The 13,730-nt window shown below is 33.2% G+C and overlaps 1 protein-coding gene across 1 annotated transcript in view; it reads left to right on the top strand.

Moving 5' to 3' along the window:
- Enpp3 (ectonucleotide pyrophosphatase/phosphodiesterase 3) overlaps window positions 1-13,730 on the top strand; it is a 79,967-nt gene that overhangs the window by 13,140 nt on the left and 53,097 nt on the right. Inside the window, exon 6 of the mRNA XM_027938500.2 lies at window positions 3,288-3,385. Within this exon, the coding sequence (XP_027794301.1) occupies window positions 3,288-3,385 (98 nt within the window). The remainder of the gene's footprint in view (window positions 1-3,287; window positions 3,386-13,730) is intronic.

Genomic DNA, 13,730 nt, shown 5'->3' with positions numbered 1-13,730 from the left:
GTGCAACTGACAGAAGAGGTAGAGGGGAAGAATTTTTTGTGTGTATGACCCTAAGACTCTCCCTCTTATTGATATTTGGAAGAAGATAGACCCTTCTTGCTGGACATTTAAATAGCATTTCTGTTTGCTTGTTTGTGTGTCTTATTATTTTACTAGTGATCCAAGTATAGTAAGAAATTGTGGGCTCTTTTGTCAGGCTGATGTAGACCAATAGCCTAGCTCTATCTCTCCTGGCAGTGGGAAACCTTGGGTAACTTATTTGATCTTCTCTGTCTCACTGATAAACTAGAGGTGTGTCCCAATTCTATTGTTTTTTTTTTTTTTTTTTGCTAATGGTGATGTGAAATAATAGGTGCAAGATGACAATTCTTGTATATGGAGTGCCCTTATTCAAGCTTCATTGTAGATAATAAAAGTAATGCAGATGTAACAATCAACTTTACTGGAAATTAGAGCAATTAAAATGAAAGGAAGTTAACCAATTCATTCCATAAAATTATCAATACACCATTATTTGTACAAAGTAACAGCCATTTGTCTTGATTTTGGAAGAACAAATTGATAAAAACTGCCATGAAGAGAATCATGACAAAATATTTTAGTCTCCTTTGAGAATTTGTCCTTATATCAGAAAATTTCATCTTTAGCAATGTAGCCTGAGGAGATAATTAAGGCTGTTTGAACTACAAGGACATTCATGGTAGCAGTGTATAAATGTGCTCTGGAGCTCTGAGTAGCAAGCTTAGAGAGGCAGGGAGGACATTAAGAAAGAGATGTACTAGATCTTTGGATCCCACCTGTGGTCCCATGGATGGTTGACCTTGTCTTTAAGTTGTAGGGTTATTTTTGTGGGGGTGTTAAGGGGTTACTGGGGATTGAACTTAGGGGCACTCCACCACTGAGACACATCCCCAGTCCTATTTTGTATTTTGAGACAGGGTCTCACTGAGTTGCCTAGAGCCTCACTTATGCTGATGCTGGCTTTGAACTTGCAATCCTCTATAGGGTTATTTTGATAACACATTTGTGAACATAAAATTTTAATCAGAATTATGCCAAAGACTGAAAAAATAGATAATTTCTAATGTAAATTACACCAGGACACTTAGTTTTTTGATGACGTTACTTCATGTTGTAGTTCATTATTTAATTTTTAAATTCTTACATATAATTCATACATAATGCTCATATCTTAAGTGTATATGTTGAAATGCTCACATCTTTTAAGTGTTTGGAAATTCCCTATAATCTAATATTTGCAAGATAGAGAATATTTCCCACCATCACAAAAGGATGCTTTATGTCTCTTTTCACCCTCTACTCCCCGAAGGCAATCCCTGTTCTGATTTCTATCACTATAGATTCCTGTTTTAGAACTTGGTATGAACCAATGGAATTATACCATATGTTCTCTTGTGTCTGGCATTTTTAGGTTAATCCAATGATTTTTTTTTAAAAATTGTTAGTTGTAGATGGACACAATGATCTTATTTATTTATCGTTATGTGGTGCTGAGGATCAAACCCAGGGTCTCCCATGTGCTAGGCAAACACTCTACCACTGAACTACAACCTCAGTCCAGTCCAGTGATTTTTGACACTCACATGTTGTTGCACGTTTTGAATCTCTCAGATGGGCTTCTGCACAGAATATATCCCTGATTAAAACATTAGTCCCGTTTTCAAGTTATTTTTGTTAGTTCTTTGGGACTTAGCTCATGTCACGCCTCCTGGAAAGCCTGCTCTCACCTTACAGAGCTTGAGTTTGACATCCTTCTATACACTTGAATCACAACCTGTACTCAAATCTAGCCCTCAACTACCCTGTTTTACTTTTGAATTTTATACCCTAGACAAGGACTGCAACTCCTCTCTGCCTCTTTTTCTAAGCATCTAGCAGAATGTCTGACTCAGATATTTGTTAAATGAAATACTCTACAATAAATGTGTAATCTGAGAAGTTTAATAGACCTTTTCTTTAGATGCTTCTCACAATTTATTTTGCAATGTGAAATTAAATGGAGACACTGTTTTTTTTCCTTTAGCTTTACTCAAGCATGTCTAAAGCACAGACATAACTGTCTAATTTTTATTTGGCGTAGGCATTCAGAACTTTCTTTTTCATCATATTTAGGTAATTTATCATAAATTTAAGACGTATTCTAGCCAAAATTTTTAGGCAAGTATGTTTGTATGTTTTTATTAGAATTTTATTTGTATAACTGCTTGAGCAGAGTTGAAAATAATTTCTTTTGTATATTCCTTTGTGTTCATTGTATTTGGAATTTAAAACAAATTTACTCTGTTCATATCTGCTATTCATAGTAGCCCCAATTTGGAAAACACCCTGTTAAACATAGAATGAATAAGTTTGTGGTCTGTTCATGCACTGGAAAAATGATCTTTAACTATATGCAACAAGATGGATTAATCTCAATCATAATGTCAAGTAAAAAAAAAAAAACAGACTTGAGGCTGGGACTGTAGCTCAGTGGTAAAGCGCTTGCCTCTCACATGTGATAAACTGGGTTCCATCCTCAGCACCACATAAAAATAAAGATACTCTATGTTCATCTACAACTAAAAAAATATTTTTAAAAATCCAGACTTAACGAAATGTATACTGTGTCATTCAATTTACATGTAAATGTCAGTACAAAAGTAGGTACAATTAATTATGCTGTTAGAAGTCAAGATATTGCTCATCCTGATTTGAGGCTGTGGTTTGTGGAGTTTACTGACTAGAGGGAAGTACCAGGGGCAACTTTGGGGTGCCAGTGATGTTGATCTTGGTGATGTCAACATGGCTGAGTTCAGTTAGAAAAAAATTATCAGGATATACATACACCTGTGAATATGTGTGTGTGTGTGTGTGTGTGTACGTGTGTGTCATATGGATAAAACTCAAAGACAGTGAAAAAGTATTAAATTAAACAACAATAACAATAGCCTTTAGCTATAATCCAAAAGCCATCTTTAATCATTTTACCTTAACTACCAGTCTAAAAAGAAGAGATTGAAATGCTTTTGAGGAGTATGTTAATATTCTGAGATATTAGAATACAAAGTCAAATATGTAGAACTTTAAGATAAAACATCCCCTAAACAATTTTCTAAATTTCATAATATAATTGCATTGAAATTCAATGGTTCCTACTCGACTCTGAACTTTTCTTACTCTCCTTTCTAAGCATTTCCTAATTCAGAGAATTACAAGTAGTACTGAAAAGTATATTTTTGTTTTTATCAATTAAAATCATGGATAAACTTTTTGTTTTCCATTTTCAGGTTTGACCTGCCACCTGTTATCTTGTTTTCCATGGATGGCTTTAGAGCTGAATATTTAGACACATGGAGTATTTTAATTCCTCATATCAATAAACTGAGTAAGTCCTTTGCAGTTAGTAGAATGTGAATGATAAACACCTTGTCAGCAAATCCTTAGATGAAGCAACTTTCTTTCTGACCTTTAGCATTGGTGGATTGTATTATCCCAGGTCCTTTCAGTGCTTGATGTTTTTACCACACATCTATGTATTTCAGTAGGAGGGATTCTCATGGTTTGTGGATCCTCATACTTTTCTTTGGCAGCATGCTCATCTTTTTTTATTTATTTGTTTCACATTTGAATATAACTTATGTGCTTTGAAAATTTGTTGTGTATACCATTTCTAAAGTGGCATTTGTCAGAACTGGGTTCTGAGTCTCAGCAGAGGACAGAAGTCTAAAGGAGCTTAGGAGAACTGGACAGATCCAGCGTCTACTAATATGCCCCTAGATCCTCTGAAATACAGGATCTCCTTCCAGTTCTGGAATCAAACTTCCTAGAAACTGACTCTATCTTTTACCAACTGTGTGATCTCAGGCAAGTTTACCTTACCTTTTTCATTCATAACATGTTATCTTGTTTTCCATGGATCTATACTACCTTATAGATTTACTGTGAGAACATTCGATGGTTTTACATCATTTTAAGTTTTGTTTTTATTATCATCTTTATCACAATACTGTGTTTCTGCATCAGGGCACTTGGCTCTGCACACACTTGATAAAGTAATAATAAAAGGAAGTTGAGTGCCCAGGGACACAACCAGAGGGCCAGCTCCAGGGCCCATACTATTTATTCCCTGCACTTCTTCTCTTTGTCTCTCTTCACCAAGACCCTCTTTTTTTCCCAATGTTCTCCATTTTTGTAATGATTTGATTGACTTAAAGTTTTTATTTTTCTCCAAATGATTAAAAACAACTTGATATTGTTTGACCTTGAGTAAGTCACTGAATTTTCTGGGCTTCATTTCCCTCGCTCATAAAATTAGAGGACTAGGTCTAATACTAATGTTTTTATCTGTTAATTCCAGCTCTAAAATGCCATGATTATAAAAAGATTATCTACTTTTTTTCCTGAAAAACAAGGTGCATTATGTCTTCAGCTTCTCTCTTACTCTCTGAGGCAGGTCTTTAGCAAAGAGATGGAGAATTTTCCAAATCCAGGACTTGCACTTACTGTTAACTTACTTTGGCCTGAAAAGTTAACTATTTCATTATCTAAATTTGTCTTGATAATCTGAATATCTAATCCTATGTTCAAAAGGGAATTTAATAGCCAGGATGAACTGAAATTCTTTTCAAATGGAATTGTTTGATTTTTCTCATTCCATCAAGAATTAGAAATGACATCAATTAAATATTTGTCCATTGAGAGCTTTCCTATTTCTGATTTCTGAAATATGTTTTTAGACATATAGCCATTATCTCAATCTGCAAATGCATGAAGAAATTACTGTGTAGGTCTCCCAAGGCAAACTAATCTCCGGTTCCTTTGTAGAATGTCCAGTAAAACATGATAGAATAGAATTGGGATAGTGAGATTTGTCATAGAAGGTGTCAATGATAACCAAGTCTCCAGTGCCCCATCTCTAGTGCCCCTTCAAGCTTCCATTGGTGGACTACAGTGGTTATAAAAACTGAGCATGAACTAATACTAAGGGAAGTGAGTCATATCAGTAACTACTAAGTGTATGAGGATGTGGCTCTCAGAATTACATTCTAAGAGGTAACCATATTTATTGTCTCAGTGTGATTGGCAGCAGATATTGAAGGGCCAGAGCCAAGATCAGAAAACTGTTTTGTCATCCTAGGGATTAAATCCAGTTTTATATATGCTAAGCGAGCACTCCACCACTGAGCTATATCCCAACCCTTTTTATTTTATTCTGAGACAAGTTCATACTAACTTGTCCAGGCTGGCCTCAAATTTATAATCCTCCTGCATTAGCCTTCCAAGTAGCTAGGATTACAGGCAACGCCACCATACCTGGCAATTTTGGCTACTTTAGATACCTTCATATGAGTGGAATTATGTGGTATTTTTTGTTTTTTTGATTGATTTATTTTACTTAATATAACATTCATCCATATGTTGCACATTACAAAATTCCTTATTAAAGACTGAATAAAATATTTCATTATATGTATAAATAAAAATATTTATAAGTAAACATATGTATAAGTATTTATAAATATACCTAATGTAAATAAATATACTTACTTGTGTATGTAAACTATATTAATAAATTATAAATAAATATGGTTGTTTATTTATACATATATATCACATTATTACTGCTATTATTTTGTCTATTCATCATTCATCTGTCAATAGACATTTAGGTTACTTCTATATTTTGACTATTCTGAATAGTTCTGCAATGAACAGGGTAGTTACTGATATCTTTTCAAGATTCTGATATCAGTTAACATGCAGAGTTTTAGAGATTAATTAACAAGTTCTCCATTGCAAGTACCATTTGCTCTGTCTTCTATTTTATTTTAATGAGAACAGTTACTGAGATCTGCCCTTTTAGAATTTTAAGTGTATAATATAGTATTGTTATCTATAAGCACAATGGTATATCTATCTATATCTATATCTATATCTATAGATATAGATATATATATCCAGAAGTGGGATTATTGCATCTTATGGAAGTTCTATTTTTAATTGTTTGAGGAACCTCCATATTGTTTCCTTAGCAGCTATTTTTGCATTCCCACACAGTGTACAAGATTCCAATTTCTCCATCCTCCTGGCAACACATACTGTTTTTTTATTGAAAAGTATCTGAACAGATGTAAGGTGAGATTTCATGTAGTTTTATTTGCATTTTCTTGGTAATTAGTGACACTGACATTTTTTATATACTTCTTGGCTATTGTATGTCTGCTTTAGAGAAATGCGTAGTCAAGATCTTGCCCATTTTTAAAGGTGTGTTCATTTTTTTGATATTGAATTATAGGAATTACTCATAAATTTTTGATATTAACTCTTATCAGATATATGATTTGAAAATATTCTGTCCCATTTCATATGTTGCCTTTCCTCTCTATTGATCAGTTCTTTGCTATGTAGAACTTTTAAGGTTGATATAGTCCAACTTGTCTAATTTTGCTTTTGCTGCCTATGCTTTTGGTGTCATATCCATGAAATCATTGCCAAGATTACTGTTATGTTTCCTTCTAAAAGTTTCACAGTTTTGGGTTTTACATTTAAATCCTTAATCCTAATTTGAGTTGATGCTCTTGTTTAGTATAAAGGATTCAGGATCATTCTTCTGCATGTGGACATCCAATTTTCTAACACATTGTTTGAAGATATATCCTTTCCCCATTGTGTTTTCTTGGCATGCTTGCTGATGATCATTGACCATACACACATGGATTTGTTTTGGGGCTCTCTATTCTGTTTTATTGATCTATATGTATATCTTTGTGCCAGTGCCATACTATTTTCATTACTGTATCTTTGTAGTGTATTTTGAGAACAGGAAGTGCAATGCTTCCAGTTTTTCTTTTCTTTTTTTGAGATTGTTTGGCTATATGAGGTCTTTTATGGTACATATACATTTTAGAATTTTATTTTCCATTTTTGTAAAAAACAACATTGTGTTTTTTTTTTTTTTTTCTGGTGCTGGAGATTGAACCTGAGACTTGTGACCATTGTGATTTTGATAGGGATTGCATTGAATCTGTAAACACTGACCATTGTGATTTTGATAGGGATTGCATTGAATCTGTAAACACTTTGGAGTAGGATGAATATTTTAACAATAATAAGTCTCCCAGCCCATGAACACTAGATGTCTTTCCTTTTGTTCAATCTTCTTTAATTTCCTTCTCTAATGTTTTGTAATTTTCACTTTACAAGTCTTTTATTACTTTAAGTTTGTTCCTAAATATTTTATTATTTTATACTATGATAATTGGGATTTTTCTATTTTTTTTCAGATAGTTCATTAATAGTGCATAGAAACCAAACTGATTTTGTATCCTGCAACTTTGCTAAATTCTTTTATTGGTTCTCAGAGCTGGGGGGAAGTCTTTAGAGATTTTATATATTATATAATGTCATCTGCACATAGGGAAATTTTGTTTTATTTTTTCCTATTCAGCTTTCTTTTATTTCTTTTTCTTCTTTAATTACCCTGGCCAGGACTTCCATTATTATGTTGAATAGAAGTAGAGAGAATGTACATTCTTGCCTTATTTCTGATCTTAGTGGAAAAGCTTTCTGTTTATAACCATTGAGTACCATGTTAGTCAACTTTACATTGCTATAACCAAAACACCCATCAGAACAAACTTAGAGGAATAAAAGTTTATTTTGGACTCATAGTTTCAGAGTCAGTTGACTCTATCACTTTGGGTCTGGGTGAGGCAGAACACCACGATGAAAGGATGACAGAAGAAAGCTACTTACCTCATGGCAACTAAAAAAGAGAGATGGAATCACAGTGTAGTTTTAATTTGCATTTCTCTAGTATCCTTATATATGAACACACAACCAGGGTAACTCCACATCATGTACAACCACAAGATTAGGATCCTAATTAGAATAAGTTATACACCATGTATGTATAATATGTCAAAATACACTCCACTGTTGTGTTTATTTAAAAAGAACAAATAAAAATAAAATAGAGATGTGAATAGAAAAAAATTGAAGGGAGAGAAAGAGCCGGGAGGACAAGATATATAATCCCCAGGGCATGCTCCCAGTGATCCACATCCTCCAGCCATGCCCCACTTGCCTATAGTTACTACCTAGTTTGTCCATTCAAATAATTAATCCAGCAAATGGATTAATCCACCTGTTAGGTTATAGTTCTTATAATCTAATCATTTTACCTCTGAATACTCCTGAGTTAACAAAGGAACACATCTCATATTCAAGTCATAACTAGTAGGATGTTAGCAAAGGGATTTTCCTATATGGACTTCATCATGTTGAAGTAATTTCTCTCTATTCCCAGTTTGTTCAGAGTTTTTATCATGAAAAGATGTTGAATTTTATCACTTTTTCTGCATCTATGGATGTGATGTGAATTTCATTCTGTTAATGTGATTTTGTTAATATCACATTAATTAATTTTCAAATGTTGAACTATCCTTGTATCCCAAGGATAAATCCCATTGATCCTGGTGTGTAATATTTTCGATGGGCTGTTGAATTTGGTTTGCTAATATTTTGTTGAGGACTTTTACATGTGAAGGATATTGGTCCGAAATTTTCCCTACTTTACAGTGTCTCTCTGATTTTTAATTCTGGCCTCATCAGATGAGTTTGAAATTTTTGGGTAGAATTTAGGAAAACTGGCATTAGTTCTTCAGATGTTTGGTAAACATTTACCAACAAAGCCACCTGGGCCTGGGCTTTTCTTTGGTAAGGTTTTGATTACTGATTCAATTTTCTTACTAGTTAGAGTCAGATTTGTTCAGATTTTCCATTTCTTCATGATTCAGCCTTGGTGGGTTATATGTTTCTAGGAATTTATCAGTTTTTTGGGGGGATTATCTAGTTTGTTGGCATATAATTATTCTCAGTAGCCTCTTAAGATTCTTTTTATTTCCGCATTAGTAGTTGTAGTATTTCTTTTTTCTCATTAATTTGAATCTTACATATTTTATCGAGTTAAAGGTTTGTCAATTTTGATTGTTTTCAAAAAACAACTTTTTATTTTATTGTTTTTTTATTGTTTTCTATTCTCTATTTTATTTCTTTTAAAATCTTTATTGTTTCCTTCTTTCTGGAAATTTTGTGTTTAGTTTGTTCTCTTTTTTAGTTCTTTGAGGTGTAAAAGTAGATTATTTGGGCTGGGGCCCTAGCTTAGTGGTAGAGTGCTGGCCTAGCAGAGGTAGACACTGGGTTTTATCTAGCACCACATAAAAAACAAGTAAATAAAAAATAAAGGATAAATTCTTTTAAAAAATGTTGTTTATTTGAAATTCTATTTGAATGTATGCATTTATTGTTATAAATTTATTTCTTAGTACTACTTTTTGTTACTTCTTATAAGTTTTGGTGTATTGTGTTTTAATTTTAGTTTGTCTTGTCTCAAGATATTTTTAAATTTGTCTTTTGATTTCTTATTTGACCTATTGGTTGTGCATTAATTTCCACATGTTGGTAAATTTTCCATTTCTCCTTTAAAATAGATTTCTAATTCCATTCCATTTTAGTTAGAGAAGACATTTGTTATAATTCCAATCTTCTTAAGTTTGTTAAGACTTGTTTCAATATGTGATCTCGTCTGGAGAATATTTCATGTGTACTTGAGAAGAATGTGTTTTAGTGTTGAATGTTCTATACATCTATTGGATTCATTTGATCTGTAGTGTTGTTTAAGTGTGTTGTTTCTTTATTGATTTTTTTTTTTTTTTTTGGTGGGGGACTCTGGTTGTTTTTACTCATTATTGAATGTGGGATAGTGAAATCTCTTACTATTAATATATTGATACCTATATTTCCTTTCAGAGCTATCATTGTTTGCTTTATGTATTTAAGAGCTAAATTTGGCAATCATATATAATTATTATATTTATTTATTTGTAATTATTATATCTAGGTGATGGATTGACCCTTTTATCATTATCTAATGTCCTTCTTTGTCTGTTTTGAGGGATTTTTACTTAAAGTCTATTTTTTTCTCATATCATTATAGTCATTTCTGCTTTATTTGGGATACCATTTGCATAGAACATCTTTTTCCATTTTTTAATTTTCAGCCTTAAATCTAAAGTGAGTCTCTTGTAGTCAGCATATACTTGGATCTTGTTTTTTAATCCATTTAACCACTCTCTTTTTATTAGGTAGTTTAATCACTTTATACTTAATGCAATTATAGATTTATTGATATGGAAATTTCCTATTGCCATCTTGTCAGTTGGTTTTAGTTTGGCTTGTAATACTTTTGTTCCTCTTCTCCTCTCTTGCTTTCTTCCTCTGTGTTTCATTTTCAAAATATATTTATATGCTCTGATTCCTTTCTCATTTTTTTGTGTAAATTCTATTGATATTGTTTTTGTGGCATGGTGCTTACATGAAATATTTTGTGATGATAACAATCTATTATAAGCTGATAATTTTAGTTGCTTACCAAAGTTCCATACTTTTACTTTTCCCTAATACACATAAAGTTATTGATGTCACAATTCATAACTATTTATATTATATATCTAAATTTATCATTTACTTATAATTATTTTTAATGCTTTTAACTTTTATTCTAGGATTTAAAATGACTTATCTACTACCTTTACAATAATATAGCATCTGCATTTGTCTATATATTTGACTTTAGCACTGTATTTTATACTTTCTTATGTTTTGATGTGTAGTGTCCTTTGTTTCAAGTTGAAGAACTCCTACTTCTGCAAGTTCTAGTGGTGATGAAGTCCCACAGCTTTTATTTGTATGGAAAAGTATCCCCATCCACCCTCTCTTGCTTTTATTTCTGTCTGTCATTTTTGGAAGATCTGTTTTGCTGGAGAGAACATTCTTACTTGGCAGTTTTTAAATTTTTTTCTTTCAGTACTTTGACTATTGTATTCCACTCCCTTCTGCTTTACAGTTTCTGCTGAAAATTTTGCTGATAGTCTTATAGAGTTTCCCTCATATTTTGGAGTCACCTTTCTCTTGCTGTTTTCAAAATTCTTTTTTTGTCTTTTGAGAATTTGGTTATTATCTGCATTGATGTGGACTTCCTAAAGTTCATCTCTTTGGAGATCCTTTAGATTTCCTAATCCGGCATGTTCATTTTCTTCTCATATTTAGAAGCTTTTGGCCATTATTTATTTGAACACACTCTCTGATTTTTTTTCTGTTTCTCTTTTCCTTTAAAAAATTCCATACTGCATATGTTGGTCTACTTGATGGTGTCCCACAAGTGTCTTAATCTTTTTCTTCTTCTTCTTCTTCTCTTCCTCCTCCTCTTCCTCCTTCTAAAATTTTAGTTTTACTCTTCTGTATGAATATTTCCCAAAGACATGTCTTTGAGTTTGGAGTTGTTTCTTCTTCTTTATCTAGTTTGCAATTAAACTCCTCTATTTCATTTTTAAGTGTAGTTATTATAGTCTTCTGATCCCTGTTTTCCATTTGGTACTTTTCAATATTGTTTGTCTCTTAAAAATTCTTGAAATTCTCATTGTGTGCATACATGTTCTTCTCATCTCAATGAGAACTTTTATTATAGTTATTTTGAATTGTCTGTTAGGTAAATCATACTTCTCTGCTTCATTGGGTTCAATTTTTATGATTAATTTTGTTCCTTTGTTTTGAATATATTTCTTTGTTTCTTTTTTTCCTTTATATTCTGTGTTGGTGTCTATACATTAGACACCAATCTTAATAGACTGGCCTTGTGTAAAAGAAACCCTCATCAATCAATCTGGTCAGAGATTCTGGAAGTTCCTCAAAACTTTATGCTAGTTTAATCTTCTTTCTTTGTTCTTAGGTCTACCCCCACCCCCTAATCTGGTGTATGCCAAGTCCTCTTAATGTTTTGAGATAAGCAAGACCGAAACTAGCTCCTCAGGCAGCCACCAGAGAAGTTAGATCATTAGACACTCTTTAAACACTCTAACTCTTTCTGTTCCCAGGAATAATTTGAAATATTAGGGGTATTGTCTGTTTTCTCAGTGATGAGCCAGGGGGAGAGGATATGATTACTACCATGTTAGATCAAATCATTGTCTTTGTGGTAACTGGCTCCCAGATTCTTTACCTACGCTGGGTCCTCTTAGTGCTATAAGACTGAAAAGACAGAGGGCAGGCCTTTGGGAACCCTCTGGAAAACTATGGCAATGGACATGTGGTCTAATTCTTTTCCTCCTCAGGAAGAAGCTAGAAGTTATAGTTTATTACTTACTCACTCTGAGCTAAATCAGAGGAAGGAGCTACAGCAAATGTCTACATGCTAGTTTAAACCTCCTCTTTGTTCACTGTATCCCCCAGGGCCCTACTTTATGGTCCCACCCACTCTTCAAGACAGTGAGATAGAAGCTAGTCCCTTTTATAGCACTTGGAAAGTTGGATAGTAAACATCTAGTTCAGTTCTTTCCCTCTTGGGGAGAAACTGGGATTGTTACCAGATAGTATGACAGTATCTTGGGGTTCCCTCCAAATTGTGTAAGACCTACTAAGGATGGGGATTATGAAAAAGATATGTTTCCACTTCTGCTACTAGTTTTGATATGGCTGGTTTCACACTTTGTTGGTCTACAGGAGACTCTGAAGTAGTTTCTGGGTTTTTCACAAAGGGAATTGATCCATGTATTGCTATTAAATGGTTATGTCTGTGGTGGGAAGAAGACCCCAGAGCTTCCTATTCTGCCATATTACTGATATCATTTCTGTCTTCCTTCTACCTTTTATCATCTATGTGCCAAGGGTTTGGATGCAGACATGCAACTACTGGGAAGATCAGAGGTTCTGCAGAACTTATTGATTTGAGTGCTGGAAGTGACACAGGTCAACCATATGGCTAGTATTTTCAGAAGAAAATGTGTAAAATGAAAAGTACCTATTTTGACCTATGAATATTGCTGAGCTATTTTCTATGTTTTCCATTTGTAAGAATACCATAATCAATAACACTTTGTAAAAACTACATTGTAGTTTTGATCTGCATATTCTTTGGCTACTTCATCTATTCATCCATTTAGTCTTCTGTTCCTTCTTGTAGTATATAACTATTGTAAGCCTAGTTACATATGTGTGTCCCATTTATATTTTCAGGTTATTTTTGTTCAGTATTTTCTTTTTTAAAAAACGATTTTGTAACTGGATATGATGATGCATATTTGTTATCCCAGTTACTTGGGAGGCTGAGGCAGGAGTATCACAAGTTCAAGGTCAGCCTGGACAACTTAGTGAGATACTCTCTCAAAATTGAATAAAAAGAGTAGGGGATACAACTCAAAAGTAGAGCTCGCCAAACAAGGGCTAGTGTTCAATCGCCAGTACTCCTCATAAGTATGCATACACGTGTGCATGTACACACACATACACACACACACAAATGGTTTTCTAGAAGTAAATTGTGCATATGGTATACATTTCAAAGCAATATTAAAGTATATATAGTAAAAACAAATACCTTTTTTCCTGATCATCTTCTTTTTTCTTCTACAGAAACAACTACTCATTGGTTTATTTCACATCTTTCCAATAGTATTCTATTTGATCATAAATTTGATTATTAAGTTTTGGAAGAAACAGTTTTGGAAGACCATGTTTCTTATGGACTGTTCTGCAGTAGCCTGATTCAAATGCAAAATAGTAACCTGGGTCTATAGGTAGTCAGGAGATGTGTCCTGTTTAGAACATTATAACTAGAACAGTGTCATGTTTACTCTGTACTTATAGCTTAGTTTACATTTTACTTTATACACTAT

The sequence above is a fragment of the Marmota flaviventris genome, chromosome 6, assembly GCF_047511675.1.
Source record: "Marmota flaviventris isolate mMarFla1 chromosome 6, mMarFla1.hap1, whole genome shotgun sequence".
Taxonomy (NCBI): domain Eukaryota; kingdom Metazoa; phylum Chordata; class Mammalia; order Rodentia; family Sciuridae; genus Marmota; species Marmota flaviventris.
Note: the sequence above shows the minus strand (reverse complement) of the source record. Positions and strands in the feature narration are given on the sequence as shown.